Consider the following 15,419-nt stretch of genomic DNA (forward strand, 5'->3'; position numbering starts at 1 on the left):
ATCGAAAGTTTTTGAAAGTTTTTTTTATCAAAATACTTCAGAAAAAATTTGGATCAAAATTTTCATGTTCAAATTTAGAAATTTTATATTATCGAAATCAAAAACATCATTCTAACTTGCACTTCTATACTCAACAAATAAACTCACTCATTAGACCCTAAACCCTATAGGCATCATACTCAAAAGTGCAATTCTCCATGACTTTTTGCCACACAATATTTTTGACACAATTCTTGTGTCAACCATTATAAAATATTATGTTAAAAACGTGAGATGACGGAGAGTAAATAAATATCACACTTTTAAGTCTCCTTAGCATTTGTCTTATTTATAGGGTGAGAATTAATGACAAAATAATAATTATAAAAAATACAAATAACTCATGAATACTAAAGTCTAGTAATATCATTTTTACATATCATTTTTACTTGTATTTTTTTTTTTTTAGTGAAACAATAGCGTTAGTAAGTTAAATGTTAGATTAACCATCAACGGAATTCAAACTCACACCGTTATGTAAGAGCACAACGTCTTTCCACCACTGTAATAATTGAGAAATTTTATATGATCATCACAAATTTTAACTTAGTTATATAAAAAAGCGGTAAGGTTCGAAAACTCCCAACTTCCGACTGTTGAAATCCGCGGTAAGGCATGCTTCCGCTAGTAGGCAGAGGGTTTAAGTAAACACTTCCATTCGTCTTCCCCACCCGCCACCATCGCCTATACCTCCACCTCACTCGTTCCCTCATCGCCACCGTTACTCCACCTAAGCAAGTCGGGACCCACAATGGCAGCTTCCACTGCGACGAAGCCCTCGGCTGCTTCATGATTCGCCTCACCGACAAGTTCTCCAATGCCGAAATCGTCCGCACTCGAGACCCCCAGGTTTTCCATCCCCTTCCTATTCTGATTGGTTCCCGAGAAAATTTATGGTAAATGAAGAAATCGAAACGCTCTCACATCATCAAAAGCGCTTCTGAGTTTTCCAAACCAAAATAGTTTAACGTGCTTCGGAGTTTAATAGAGCAGTTGAAGTGCTTTTTGAAAAGGGCGCTTCCTTCAAGAAGCACTTTAAGTTCATTTTCTAGTAAGCACTTTCATTTTTCTTAAATGTTTCGATCTACTCCAAATAGAAACGCTTAAAGACGCTTCCAAATAATAGTGCTTTTTAAAGAAGCCAATCCAAAAGAGCTCGAAATTGGAAATGTTTGAGGCAATTTATGATTTCATATTGTTGTTATTGTTTGTTTGAGGTTTTAGGTTTTGGAGGGTCTGGATGCTGTGCTTGATGTTGGGGGTGTGTATGATCCTTGTAGGGATCGGTATGATCATCACCAGAAGGGATTTGAGGAGGTTTTCGGACACGGGTTTAAGACCAAGCTGAGTAGTGCTGGTGTGGTTTACAAGGCATTTGCTTCAGAAGGTCCTTTCTTTTTAAGGATTGCAGAAATGGGATTTCCAAGTGTTTAACTTTCCTTGTGTTGAATCTGTTTGTAGCATTTCGGGAAGGAAATAATAGCCAAGGAGCTTCAGGTTGATGAAGGCCACCTCGATGTGCATCGGTTGTTCTTAGCTGTTTACAAAAGCTTTATGGAGGTGACTACTAAATTCTGCATCTTTCTATTCTACGTAAATGCAACTTGCTTAAATTGATTCATTCTCTTCATTTGAACTCACATATGGATGCCCATTTTGCATATGTTTGATTTATCAAGTTTTCATTGAAATGGCGTTTGTAGTTTCGTTTTCTTTACCATTCAAAAGATTCTCTTTGACATGGATTCTTGTTAGTCCAACTGTAATTTTGAAAATTTTAATTACTTGCAACAGGCAATTGATGCTGTCCACAATGGGATCAAGATATGTGAATAACACACACTTGTCTTCACGGGTGAGCAGGTTGAATTTGGATTGGATAGATCCTGATCAATCATCTGACAAGGAGAGCGAAGCCTTTCAACGAGCAATGGAACTGGTAGGAAGTGAGTTTTTAAGTTTACGTCTTCCCTTCATTAAGACTTAACAGATATGTAGAATTTGCTCTTTGTTTTCATTTTGATAATTTTTCACTTTGCTTTCTTTCAAGTTCGAGGACAACCAAATAAACAGGGGCTGAATGATTTACTGAGGTTGTGTTTTAGTTGTAATTATTGCATCACATCCCTTTTCCATGACATTGTTTTTTTCAAATTTCAGAGTGACCGTTATCATGCAAAATCATGGTTACCAGCTCGGTCTATTGTGATGGAGTGTCTCTTAGCAAGATGGAGTGTTGATCCAAGTGGAGAAATCATGGTTTTGACTCGATCTTGCCCCGTAAGTATGCAGTGGCGTATTCGTCTTGCCAATTAAATACTCTTAGGTTTAAGCTTTGTCATAATTCTGATGCTATTAGCTTGATAATTTCTTCATTACCTTCAACTGTTTTTATGTCGTTAATATGTTTTTAATCCCCGCAGTGGAAGCTACATTTATTTGAGCTTGAAGAGGAGATGAAGATTGAGCCTCCCATCAAATATGTTGTCTATGAGGTACCTTTATCTCTCTGGTGGCTTGCTTGTGATTTTATTAAGCATGTGCAATGAACCTATGAAAATGCAAGTTCTTTCCATGCAAGTCGAAATATTTTTAGCTTCTTCACGGAGGAGTTACTGGAAATGTAAGTAGCTTTAAAACCATTTCTCTGGGATCATTTGGAAGCGTAGTGTATTCTTGGACAACTTTGTGGCCGCGTTTTAACAAAAAATGAACGCTTTTAGTGACCTTTACCCTTTCGTTTAGTTGTGTTGGTAATGTCTGGATGTTTTATCTTAGAAGAGTCCGTAATTTTACCATCACAATCAAACAATGTGCAGGATGATAGGAAACACTGGAAAGTTAAAGCGGTGACGGTTGGTCCTGATAGATTTGAGAGCCGGAAGGCTCTTGCATCACAGTGGCGAGGGCTTAGGGACGAGGAGCTCTCGAAGGCGGCTGGGATTCCCGGATGTGTTTTTGTCCACATGAGTGGATTTGTTGGTGGAAATCAAAGTTATGAAGGTGCTCTTGCCATGGCAAAAGCAAGTTTGAAGTTTGATTGAGAAGATTGACTTGCATTGGCGCGTTACTAATTCAACTAGGTCTTGGCTAATGACTCGGAAGATGCAATTATATCTTTCTGTTTACCCTTTTTGATGATTTATTCATTATACACAACGTTAAACCCAAATTTCCGTCACATGATGAGCGAAATAGAAAATAGGGGATAATTCCGACGAGAATGATTTGTATGAAAAGGAGATGGACTTGTATATATCATTTGGCTAGATGACATAGAGGCTACACTGCCAGAGATCCAAGAAGCCACCATGCACGTGCACACGGATTCACCCTAAACCGCACGGCCAAACCCTCCACCTTCTCAATCAAATCGACCGCCTCCTCCAACCACTCTACCCTCACAACCACCACCGCCAGCACCTCCATCTCCCCAAAAACCCTCAAGTCTCGCCTCAAAATTAACATCATAATGGTGTTACAAAATGACGTAATATTCATGTCTCAATTGCGAAACAGGTAAGGTTACACGATAATAGTTCAAATTTACTCAAAGTCACATAATTTTTGTAACGTTATGGTTAATTATGCAAAATGAAATAAGTATTACCATAACAAGGTTGTCATTTACGGTGTGGATGCCATACTATCTTAACTACATTGTTAAGGTGAGATTTTTATACTTAGAGGCGATTGCATTACAGTACTAACGTTCAAATTAAATGTTACTGGTTATCAAATGATAGCGCAAATTGATTCTCAAATTTAAACGCAATCATATACTAAATATTAAAAAAGATAGATTACATATACTAAAAAGTCTAAGAACATCAAAAACTTGGTAAAAACTATTTCATAATTATGTTGCGAAAATTCTATGAGATTCCAAACATTGTGAATCTGAAAATTCTGATCCCATCTGAAACTTTTGGAATGAAAACTGCAAACCGATTTATTCGTCCGAAAAGGGGTGAGCTATCCGCACCCTTTTTTTTTAACTTCTCACACACCCTGATTAATTTTTGTTCTTGATTTTCTATAATTCAGTTAATCCGACAGCCGCAAATTATGAAGGTGTGTATGAAGTTATAAAGAGTGGATAGCCCAAACCAAGGCTTTTGGTCAGCAACACTGCACAAGCAGAATCCATCGCAAAGTGCCCTGCAGCCAATTAGAAGTGGTGTGTGTTTGCCTTTACCATAGTAGGCCAACAACCAGTAAAGGAAAGAAAATTTGTACACAAAACTTAGTACCAAAGCCAATGTTTAAGCTACTTTTGAATCAACCAATAAGAGTATATCCTACATATCTGTTTCCCTTCACATAAGAAAAACAGAACCTAAACTGTCAATTTCACTATACAACTCTCCTAATCGTCTACCGGCTAAAAAGAACGAAAAAATATACGACTTTACAAACTGTACTGTTCATAGCAGGCAATTTCTCTATATACAGAGTGTGCAGCATGAGATCGTAATGCATCTTTACATCGGATAGCCAAAGTCTTGGTACCTCAACAAACCCCCCTGATCAGGCACATGACTCTGCGGGGTCAACTGTTGCAATGGAGACTGGTGAGTTAGATCTGCAGGTGGAGGAATCCAATTGCGATCAGCAGGCACTGGTACCGAGTTACTCTCTACAGTGGTTATGTCGTGAATGCTTGATCTTTTCCTTTCCTTTTTCACTGAGCTTTGGCGAAGGAAATACTTCTGGGCATGGCTTGCTACTTGGGTTGGTGTTCTTGTCACAACCACATTCCTTGAAATACTCCTCCAATCGCCCTTACCAAACTTTTTTAGTCCGATTAGAAATAACCTGTTAGAATACAGAAAAAACATCAGGCTCCTGAACAGCAGAATCGGGCTAAAAGGTAGAAATGTAATTTGGTATTATTAGTATTTCCTAACACAACCGTGTCGTATTTAAATCTGATGTAGGGTCGTAAAAACAACAAATGAAATACATCTCGTGATAACAAAACCACTTCATTATGCCTGACCTATCAATCAACTACATAAAATATTAGGAAACTCGAACGGAAACTTAACAAATTTCTACTCAATGCCATTTTGAGATGAAAAATTATATTGAAACGACATTCAAGAGCTTTAGCTTAGACATTGTACCACTACAACATACGTACATTTATATCTTGATGGAAAAATAGGACTAAGCTTAGACATTCTAAATAAGAATTTCATTTACTTAAAGCCCCGAATGAAGAAATTCACGGCCTCGTGCTCTTTTTATCTGTCCTTAGAAAAACCACAACCATGTTTTTAGACACAATAACAACTATTTCACCCTCTGTTCCAAATTTAGCAACAAACGCGCATTCTAATTTAGAAAATATGCAACATCCTGTTCAGCTGGCAAGAAAGTTTTCATGACATCGGTCAAACTCGGTAAACCTAAATATAGAATCTAGCACATTCCAACTAGCTCCGCTTGGTAGCAAAGAAAATGGAGGACAAAGTACCGAACCAACATTTGGAATATTAAGACCAATTCTCTAGTCTGTTTGACTTTAAAAAAAATCAATTTACAACCGAATATTTCCAAACAAAAAGACCAAAACGATGAATTCAAATTCCAATTGGCGAAATGTAAAGCATTTGATTGATATTGGTTAAATTTGGATGAGAAATTTGATCAAATACTGAACAGTAACCATTTCAGCCATTGGAATTTGAAAATTCATCGTTTCCGCCAATTTCCCCCAAAACAAACAGATGGGATAATAAAATCAGAAACAAAGAAACAAAAACAACCCAAATCGCATTCATTTTGTTCTCGAAAATCCAAATAATCAATATATATATATATATATGTGACAATAATTATCTGCGTTAGAAACAAAGTTCAATTTCTTACCAGTTAGAAACAAAGTTTGATAATTTAAAGAAAAACGAGAGAAAAAGAAATTACTTGTGTTCTTGTGGAGTCCAAGGAGTTCCCTTCTTCCTCTCAGGCTCGCCATGCTTATTGACCTTGGACCCAAAAGTGATCTGACCGGCCGAGTCCCAGCACTCATCAGCATAACTCGGCACATTGACCCGGCCGGAATCGATCTCCAACACATCGTGCACCAAATCCTCGTAGTGCTCCAAAACCTCTTTAGGAGTCTTGCCCGGTACCTCTTCGGCGATCCTCTCCCACCGATCGGGCAAGTCGTCGGAGAACCTGACCAGCGCCTGCTCAAACAACTTGTCTTCAAACCGAGTCCACGGAGCCGACGCCGCCGACTGAGCCATGTCCGACCAACACGGCGCCGTTTCTTGGAACATTCGCGGGCTTGGGGTTTTTATTGTTTTTTGTTTGGTTTCTAGGACATTTCGCGTTGGGAGATTTGGAGAGTTTTTGTCGTTTTTATAGAGGATGGACGGACGGGATGGAGACAGGTTTTTTTTTTTAGGAACTTTTTGGGTGCTGAGAGAGTCAAAATGCCAGCTCATACTTCAAAATCGACACGTTTTCTTAATTTTTGTTTCATGTCGTTTTCAGCTGTACAAGTCGAGTGCCAAATGTACGAGCCTATTTTCTGCCTTTTTTACTTTTCGAGTTTTTTTATGTTAACCTTTTTCTTTTTTGTTTTTGTAGTTTCTCGTATGGTTGGATATTTTCAATTGAGTCATTGAAAAAAAAAATTTTAGCTAAAATTTTTTTTGAGATTTGCATAACTCATCACTTTGGTCCATGAAATTTAAAATCAGTAGAAGTGGTCACTGAATTTATTTATTATCAATCATTTTGATCCTTCAATGAAAATTTATATTAAATAAGGACCAATATGACACAAATACCATCAATTTAATAAACAATGGGCCAATTGATTTGACAAAAATTAAGGGTATTTTTATCATTTTAGCCTTATTTAATTTCATGGAATGACCAAAATGATTGATGGTGAACAAACTCAGGGACTACTTCTATTGATTTCAAATCTTAAGAACCAAAGTGGGGAGTTATGCAAATCTTAGGGATCATTTTGGCTAAAAAGCCTTAAAAAATTAGAAAAATTAAAATTGGATTCTCTCTCCTCTCTTTTTTTGATCTTAGTCAGTTTTCTCCTTTTTAATATAGAAGATGGATTGTTCATGGGTGATCCTCTTCGAGTTTTCTCTCTCTCTCTCTCTCTCTCTCTCTCTCTCTCTCTCTCTCTCTCTCTCTCTCTCTCTCTCTCTCTCTTTCTTGTTTGGGAAAAAAATCTAGAAATGGTGTGATTTGGTGGTGGTGTGGGGTGTACATGGTCGTCCCAATGCAAACAGAAGTTTGAAGACGAAAGTGCAACGTGTTCATAACATAAGGCAGTACACCACGTGTCATATGAGGGATATTAAGAATACCTTAAAGTGGGACATATCAACTTTGTTGCCTATTTTTACGTGGTGTACCGCCTTGTGTTTCGAGTACACAAAAATTTCTCTTAGTTAACCAATTGGACATTTAAAGTAAGGTTATGTTCTTTGAATTGACAAATGATTATGATCCACTCACTTTGTTTTGTGCCCCCTCAGGACCTAGCGAGAACAAGGTTTGAGTTATAGAAAGACGAGTGGGCTTAGTAGTAGTGTGAACTTCCTATAGTGGGTAGTTTCACTTTTGCTTTGTCACTGATGAGCTGTAAGCAATTGTATAAACTTAATTTTAATTATATGGTACAACACGTACATTATGTTTTACTGTTGTACACACTACTGTTATGCATTAATTGATGTGATATAAAAATAGAATTTACTTCGAGAATGTGACCCCAAGTGGAGAGTGTTGGAACCAAATTCGCACACCTCCATGAGCGGTGGTTGAGCGCAAATCCGAGCAACCTACAAAAGAGTGAAATAACCGTGAGGAAACCTAGGACCCGTGGGGGAGGGGAGTGCGCCGGCAAAGGCTCTCCGACGGTCAAGTTAGTGAATAACTTTATACTCAAGCAGTAGACATGAGAATTCAAGTGTTTATATTGCGTGACCGTAGATAAACCCTAGGTGGGTGTATTTATATCATGGGGAGAAACTTGTTTTTATTATAGAATCCTCGTTTTAAGTTGGGAGAATCCTAGAGGATATATAGAAGTAGATATTGCATCCTCTTAAGAGTTGTGATTATTTGAGGCGCATGTCAATCCCTATGTTGTAGGAACTTCAAAACTTATAGAATATGATTATGTCCATATCTGGATCAGATCGCGTGTCTTGCGGAACAAGCATGGTCATCCAATGAAGTCTCAAGACTCCGCCTAGTGCCCCGGAGTAAAGTGATGGTGGCACCACTACTCCATCTAATACAGCTTCGCTCGGAGTTGATCGTCATTCAACCTTTATATTTTCCCCTTTGCCTTACCGTGAAATTTTAAAAATTAAAGTAAGACTCTATGTTGATATTCTTGAGGGTGGAACCCCATATTAACAATTTTGTGGGTTTCACTACTGTATTTTTCACTCATTTTCATAGTTTTTGGCTTAAATGTTATACTAAATATACATTCATTGCTCAATAACCATAAAACCACTTCCAAATGCTTTATAAAGCTTTTGTTAATGCTCACGGAAAATATTTCATGAAAATTAAAAAAAAAATTATTTTTAACAAAAAAGAAGGTGGCCTTTATGTATGCAAAACAAGGAGAACTTCGCGAACGCAGAATAATGCAAACCTAGATGAACAGAAAGTGAGGCGGTCTTCGCACACACAAAACGAGGCGGAATCTGCTCACTAAAAGGGCGGCGGGCTCTACACCTGAAAAATGAAGAACGCAAAATGAGGCAGGATTCGTCAGGCAAATTGAGGTCGACTCGATGCATGGAAAACAAGGATTTAAATCTAAATCTAGAGGTATTTCAGTCTAAATAAAGTAACGTAGGAAGAAAAAAAAATCAATAAAAAAAAGAAAAAAAAGCAATAAATAAATAAATAAAATAGAAAATGATACGATCTGTACTTGCTAGCTACCAATTGTCCACAAGATCTATCGCTAGTGTGGTAGCGACTGCTCTCATTACCAATCCCCCCCTTTTCAATTTTTTTTTTTTGGTGTTTTTTTTTTAGATTTTGCTAATGTTTCTTTTATTTCTCTTACCATACAATAAACTATCTATTTATGTTCTTCAAAATATATTTTCCATGCAAATCTATTAGAATTCATATTTAAACACTTGTAACCAACGGTTTAAACCTAATTTTAAAAATATATGAATTTAATAGTGGTTACTCAAATAAAGTAACGTAGGAAAAAAAAACTCAAAGGAAAAAAACAAAAAAGCAGAAAATATATAAAAAAAAATTGGAGTAGGAAAACATCAGTACCATGCTACCGATCATCGCCCAGTTGTACTTAAGTCACCTTTCAATCTATTTATTTTCACCTTTGCCTCACTATGAAGTTTTGAAAATTAAGGTAAAACTTTATGTTGACATTCTTAAGGGTAGAAACGCATTTGACAATGTTTTGGTCCTTACTACTATATTTTTCACTTATTTTTTGAGTTTTCGACTTAAATATTCTACTAAATATACATTTGTTGCTCAATAAATCGTAAGTCCATTTCCAAATGAATTATAAAGTTTTCCTTAATGCTCACGGAAAATATTTCGCGAAAATAAAAAGTTTGCATTTTTGACAATAAAAACGTGAGTTACATTTGGTTTTTAATAGATTTTGCAAATTCATACATTATCATCGTTCTTAGCTCATCTTGTTAGTCCAACAGCCATCCCAATTCGCATTTTGGATTTTTTAACTTTTAATATCAAGTAAAAAAGTTAACAGAGTCATATCTAAGTTAAGTTAGAGGACATGTATCAAAACATTAGCAAAGATACACAAAAGAGACACATAAAACAGGACAACAGAGCTAGAGCTGGCATGCATAATCTTTCAAGCTCAAGTTTATCTCAGCTTAGCTCAAGCTCGTAAACATGTGTTTGGCTCGATTTATATTAAATTGAAACTTATGGCTCGTGTGGAAGTGTTTTTAGAATAACTAGAAGTTTTTTAGGTTCTAAAACACTTAAGGTGCCTCCTGCAAAAAGCATACCTCTCTCCTTCTAGGATTCAAGTACATTTTTATTAAGGATTGGTTTTAAAAATATTTTCAGTAAAATGTACAATCATTTAATATTAAGCATCGAAATCAGCAATAAGTTCTTTAAGATAATATCAATCTTTGATATTAACATTAAAAAGAGTGAAACCCAAATTAATCTTAAAAAATAAAATCTAATACTTTAAAATATTTACATAATCAACGCAAAAAATTACAAGTTACTCACAGGTTTTACGAGTCATCTCTGACTCTCTTGCAGTCTTGAGACTTTTGTTGAAATTCTTCAAGATCTTGTTACTATTTAACTATATTAGGAAGAATGACAGGTCATCCAATCAGTTACTGTTAAATAGTTTGTTAAAGCTAAATGTAATTAGTTCTGTTAGTAACTGTAATTAGTTAAGGTAGTTGAGGGTATTCTTGTAACTAGCCTAAGGTAGCTAAGGCTATATATATTCACATCTGTGTAACTGATTTATTCATTCAATACAATTGGAAAATTTACAGAGGAAATTTTCTGTTTCTATATGGTATCTCGCCATTTTGCTTCACTGCACCAACATTTTCTTCCGCTCGTCAAATCGATCGATTCTTGCTTTCTTCTCTCTAATTCTTTGATTTTTCATCTTCGATCTCTCTTAAATGTTGATCTCTGCAAGATATGGCTGCTCAATTTGAATCGCCACCAACTAGATCATCTTCTCTGATCATCTTCCCTTCAGTCCAAAACGCTAATTCTTTTTCAAATCCAAGTCTTCTGAATTCGTATACCTCTCTTACGATTCACAAAATCAGCAATATGGTGCCGATCAAGCTGAAAAGATCCAACTATCTACCATGGTGAGCACTATTTACTTTAATTTTCAGGCGATACAAACTTCTTGGTATCATTGATGGCACTGAGATTTGTCCTTCACCATTCTTGCGTGATCGCTCGATAAACCCTGCCTTCGAGGATTGGTATGAAAAGGATTAAAATCTCTTAATATGGCTTAATTTTACCCTATCAGAAGAGATCATTTCGTTCACGGTTGGGGTTTCCTCTTCTCGCGAGCTCTAGGTGAAGCTTGAATAGTGCTTTGGTGGAGTTTTGGAGGCTCACATTCACCAATTATGATCACGACTTCAATCAATTCAGAAAGGATCTCAATCCATCTCTGAGTATCTTCAACAAATCAATGAAGTTGCTAATTCCTTGCAAGCTGCTAGTGCTTCGGTGTCCGATTATGACCTAATTGTTGCCACACTACATGGATTGCCTGATGAATTCGAGTCCTTTATTGATTCCATCATGTTGCGGTTACCTTATACATCCTTTGATGAACTCCATGGTCTCTTACTCACCAAAGAGTTGTCTATGGCTCGCCGCAAGATTATTATTTCATCCTTTGCAACTGAGCCCTTTCAAACCTTCTCAGTGCAATCTCAGCCTCCTCTGCTTCCTACTCCATTTGCTTTTGCTACTCAGAACCAACCACTTCACTCTGTTTCTCGGTTTAACTCAAATCGTGGTAAGCCACCTCGAGGTAATTTCTCCTCAAATTGCAGTTATCATAATAATCGTGGTACTTTCACCAACAATCGTGGAAATCAAAATTATTAAGGCTCTCACAATTACCAAGGTTCTTCCACTTTCAAAGTTCCTTGTCAAATCTGTGGTTCTACCAGTCATGAGGCAATTGACTGCTTTGATCGTATAAATTCGAACATCTGTGGTCGAATTCCTCCAGCCAAACTTGCTACTATGTGTGCGCATCATTCAGCCAAACTCTCTCAGTCTTGGTTAATTGATTATGGCACCACTTCCCACATCACCAATGATGTAGCCAATATTTCTTATCCTACTCCCTACACTGGATAAGACAAGGTGTACATTGGAGATGGTAAAGAATTATCTATCCATAATATTGGTTCATCATCTCTGCACACTCCTCATAATTCCTTTAAGCTGCGATATGTTTTACATGTTCCTTTCATGAAACATAATCTCTTGTCTGCTTATCAATTTCTTCAGGATAATAACTGTTCATTGACTCTTGACCCTTATGGATCCACTGTTAATGATTGCATTTCGAGGAAGATGTTTTTGCAAGGACCTGTTAGGGATGGTTTATATCTTCTACAAGGTTCAACTAGTTCTCATACCTCTCCACCTTTAGCTTTTCTCAGTATCAAAGCTCCTGTCATAGTATGGCACAAGCGCTTAGGACACCCCTTCTCCTCAATTTTTAGAATAGTCATATCTACCAATAATCTTGCATTGCAAGGCAAGAAGACTCTTGATTTTTTCTGCTCAGATTGTGCACGCTAAGAACCACAAGCTTCCTTTTGGAGTGGCTTCTTCATCAACAACTCAAAGTCTCCAACTTCTGCATTGTGATCTGTGGGGACTTGCCTCCGTCACATCTAATAGTGGTTTCAAGTATTATCTACTTCTTGTTGATGACTTTAGCAAATATAGTTGGTTTTTTCCATTAAAATCTAAGTCCGATGTATTTTCTACATTTGTTACTTTCAAAACCTATGTCGAAAACTTCAGTGGAAATAAAATCAAGATTCTGCGTTTAGATTCAGAGTCACTAGTCACTCTCTTACTTCATTTCTTAGTACACATGGTATATTACATCAGTTTAGTTGTCCACATACTCCTGAACAAAATGGTTGTGCAGAGAGAAAGCACATACATCTTGTTGAGACAGCTCGAACATTACTTGTTGCCTCTCATGTTCCTCATATTTTTTGGGTTGAAGCATTCTTCACTGCAATATATCTTATTAATATACTTCCTATTTCTGGTCTTACAAAGTCACCTTGGGAACTTCTCTTCATCCAACACCCATATTACTCTAAACTGAAGGTCTTTGGCTGTCAATGTTATCCATGGCTTAAACCTTACATTCATAGCAAATTGGATGCTAAAAGCAAAAGTTATGTGTTTTTGGGATATAGTCTTCAACATAAAGGCTGTAGGTGTCGTGCCAAATAGAATCTACATATTAAGACATGTTGTCTTTGATGAAAAATCTTATCCATTTAAGTCACTGCAGCTCCACAATTCCAATTTAAAGAATTCATCTTCAGAATATTCTTCATCTTTGGACCTTTACTTCAGCAAACACTTCTCAAGTTCTCCTACAGTTAGTAACTTTTCAAAACCACAGTGTACTTCTGTCCCTAATCTTATCATTCAGATCTCAACTTCAATTGAGAATCCTTCATGCAATCAGTCAGTGGATAATTCTCACAGTTCTTCCAGTTCTGTTTCTCTAAGAGAATCCTCTCTAGTGCCTATTCAGACAAGTCATCCACCTATTTCTGTGAATACACATCCTATGATTACAAGATCCAAGGCTGGAATATACAAGTCTAGAGCTTATGCAGCAACGAAACATCCACTTCCAGTTGATCTTGAATTTGTTCCCAGTACTTATTTGCAAACATCAAAGCATGCTCACTGGAGAGCTGCAATACAGGCTGAATATAATGCTTTAATAACCACAGGCACTTGGTCTCTTGTTCCATCTCATCATTCTCAGAATGTAGTTGGTTGTAAATGGGTGTTTCGAGTCAAGACAAATCATGATGGAACCATTGACAGACATAAAGCCCGCTTGGTGGCAAATGGCTTTCATCGGCAAGAAGAAGTTGATTTTCGAGAAACCCTTAGTCATGTTGCTAAACCAATTACCATTCGGATTCTCCTTACACTTGATGTCCAATATAATTGGTTTTTGAACCAATTAGACATTAGCAATGCATTTCTTCATGGAGATTTAAAGGAGGATGTTTACATGTAACAACCTCCTGGTTTTATTGATCTTAACTCTCCCAGTTTTGTTTGTAAGCTGAAGAAATCCTTATATGGTCTTAAACAAGCTCCTCGAGCTTGGTTTGATAAATTGTTTCAGGCCCTTCGTACACTTGGGTTTCACCAATCCCAATCCGATGCTTCTTTGTTTGTTCTTAATGTACCTCAGTTGGTCATTGTCCTTCTTTATGTGGATGATATCTTAGTCACTGGACCCATCTCTCAACTCTGTCAACAGTTTACACAACAACTTAACACTCAGTTTCCAGTGAAAGATCTTGGTCATTTACACTATTTCTTGGGTTTGGAAGTACACTGATCTAACAAAGGACTCTTTCTACATTAGACCAAGTACTTACTTGATCGCTTTAAGAAAACAAATATGGAGGGTGCAAAACCTTGTTGCACTTCTCTTAGTTCTAAGAAACTGGATCACAGTGGGCCTCTCTTATCAAATCCCATTGAATATCGCTCTATAGTTGGTGGGTTACAATATCTCACTTGGACTCGACCGGATCTTGCATTTGCTGTCAATCAAATATGTCAATTTACATGAGAATAACATCTTCAAGCAGCAAAAAGGGTCATCAGATTTCTTAAGGGTTCTATTTCCCATGGTTTATGGTTCACTAAAGGTCCTATCAATCTTTCAGCATACTTTGATGCTGATTGGGCTGGTTGCACATTTGATGGGCGGTCCACCGGGGGATATTGTGTATTTCTTGGCTCTAATCTCATCAGTTGGAGTGCAAAGAAACAAAGCACTATTGCTCGTTCCTCTACAGAAGCTGAATATTGTTCTTTAGCACATATTGCTGCAGAACTCACTTGGGTCTGCAAAATTCTCAAGGATCTTCATTTCCCTCTACCTACATTGCCTACACTATGGTGTGATAATATCTCAGCAATCTTTTTAGCATCTAATCCTATTTTTCATGCTCGAACCAAGCATGTTGAGATTGACTATCACTACATCCGGGAGTTAGTACTAGCAAATCTCATCAAAGTCCACTATGTTTGCAGTGAAGACCAATTAGCTGATCGCCACACCAAATCTTTGTCTAAAAGCAGACTCTCTTATATATGTTCCAAGCTTCCAATTGGAATCCTCTCTGATTCCTCCTTTAGCTTGAGGGGGTGTATTAGGGAGAATGACAAGTCATCCAATACAGTTACTGTTAAATAGTTTGTTAAAACTAAATGTAATTAGTTATGTTAGTAACTGTAATTAGTTAAGGTAGTTGAAGGTATTCTTGTAACTAGCCTAAGGCAGCTACGGCTATATATATTCACATCTGTGTAACTGATTATTCATTCAATACAATTGAAAAATACAGAGGAAGTTTTCTGTTTCTATAAACTGTACTAGTCCACCTAATTTTGTTGTCAATCATCACCAGAAGTGGTTGTTTTAGAGGGAGCCTAGTAATCATTTTCAATCACAACAAGAGAAATGGCCACTGCACATTCCCTGCCATAGTTAACCCTTTTAAGCACCGACCTTTTAAGCCTCTGACAAACTCCTA

At 37.0% G+C, this 15,419-nt stretch overlaps 3 protein-coding genes across 3 annotated transcripts; 2 read left to right on the top strand and 1 right to left on the bottom strand.

Moving 5' to 3' along the window:
* Positions 1-756: 756 nt before the first annotated feature.
* LOC114825817 (MYG1 protein C694.04c-like) lies at positions 757-1,473 on the top strand. Its single transcript, XM_029104826.2, has 2 exons — positions 757-888; positions 1,264-1,473. The coding sequence occupies exons 1-2, from the start codon at positions 829-831 to the stop codon at positions 1,471-1,473; spliced, it is 270 nt and encodes an 89-aa protein (XP_028960659.2). The 5' UTR covers positions 757-828.
* LOC139187529 (uncharacterized) lies at positions 1,357-3,211 on the top strand. The gene is made up of 6 exons (XM_070824531.1): positions 1,357-1,396; positions 1,501-1,599; positions 1,834-1,978; positions 2,200-2,319; positions 2,463-2,534; positions 2,859-3,211. The coding sequence occupies exons 3-6, from the start codon at positions 1,841-1,843 to the stop codon at positions 3,081-3,083; spliced, it is 555 nt and encodes a 184-aa protein (XP_070680632.1). The 5' UTR covers positions 1,357-1,396; positions 1,501-1,599; positions 1,834-1,840; the 3' UTR covers positions 3,084-3,211.
* A 1,074-nt stretch (positions 3,212-4,285) lies between these two features.
* LOC114825967 (transcription factor DIVARICATA) lies at positions 4,286-6,394 on the bottom strand. The gene is made up of 2 exons (XM_029105338.2): positions 5,971-6,394; positions 4,286-4,857 (listed from the first exon to the last, which is right to left on the bottom strand). The coding sequence occupies exons 1-2, from the start codon at positions 6,327-6,329 to the stop codon at positions 4,524-4,526; spliced, it is 693 nt and encodes a 230-aa protein (XP_028961171.2). The 5' UTR covers positions 6,330-6,394; the 3' UTR covers positions 4,286-4,523.
* Between the last annotated feature and the right edge of the window lie 9,025 nt (positions 6,395-15,419).

The sequence above is a fragment of the Malus domestica genome, chromosome 07, assembly GCF_042453785.1.
Source record: "Malus domestica chromosome 07, GDT2T_hap1".
Lineage (NCBI taxonomy): Eukaryota > Viridiplantae > Streptophyta > Magnoliopsida > Rosales > Rosaceae > Malus > Malus domestica.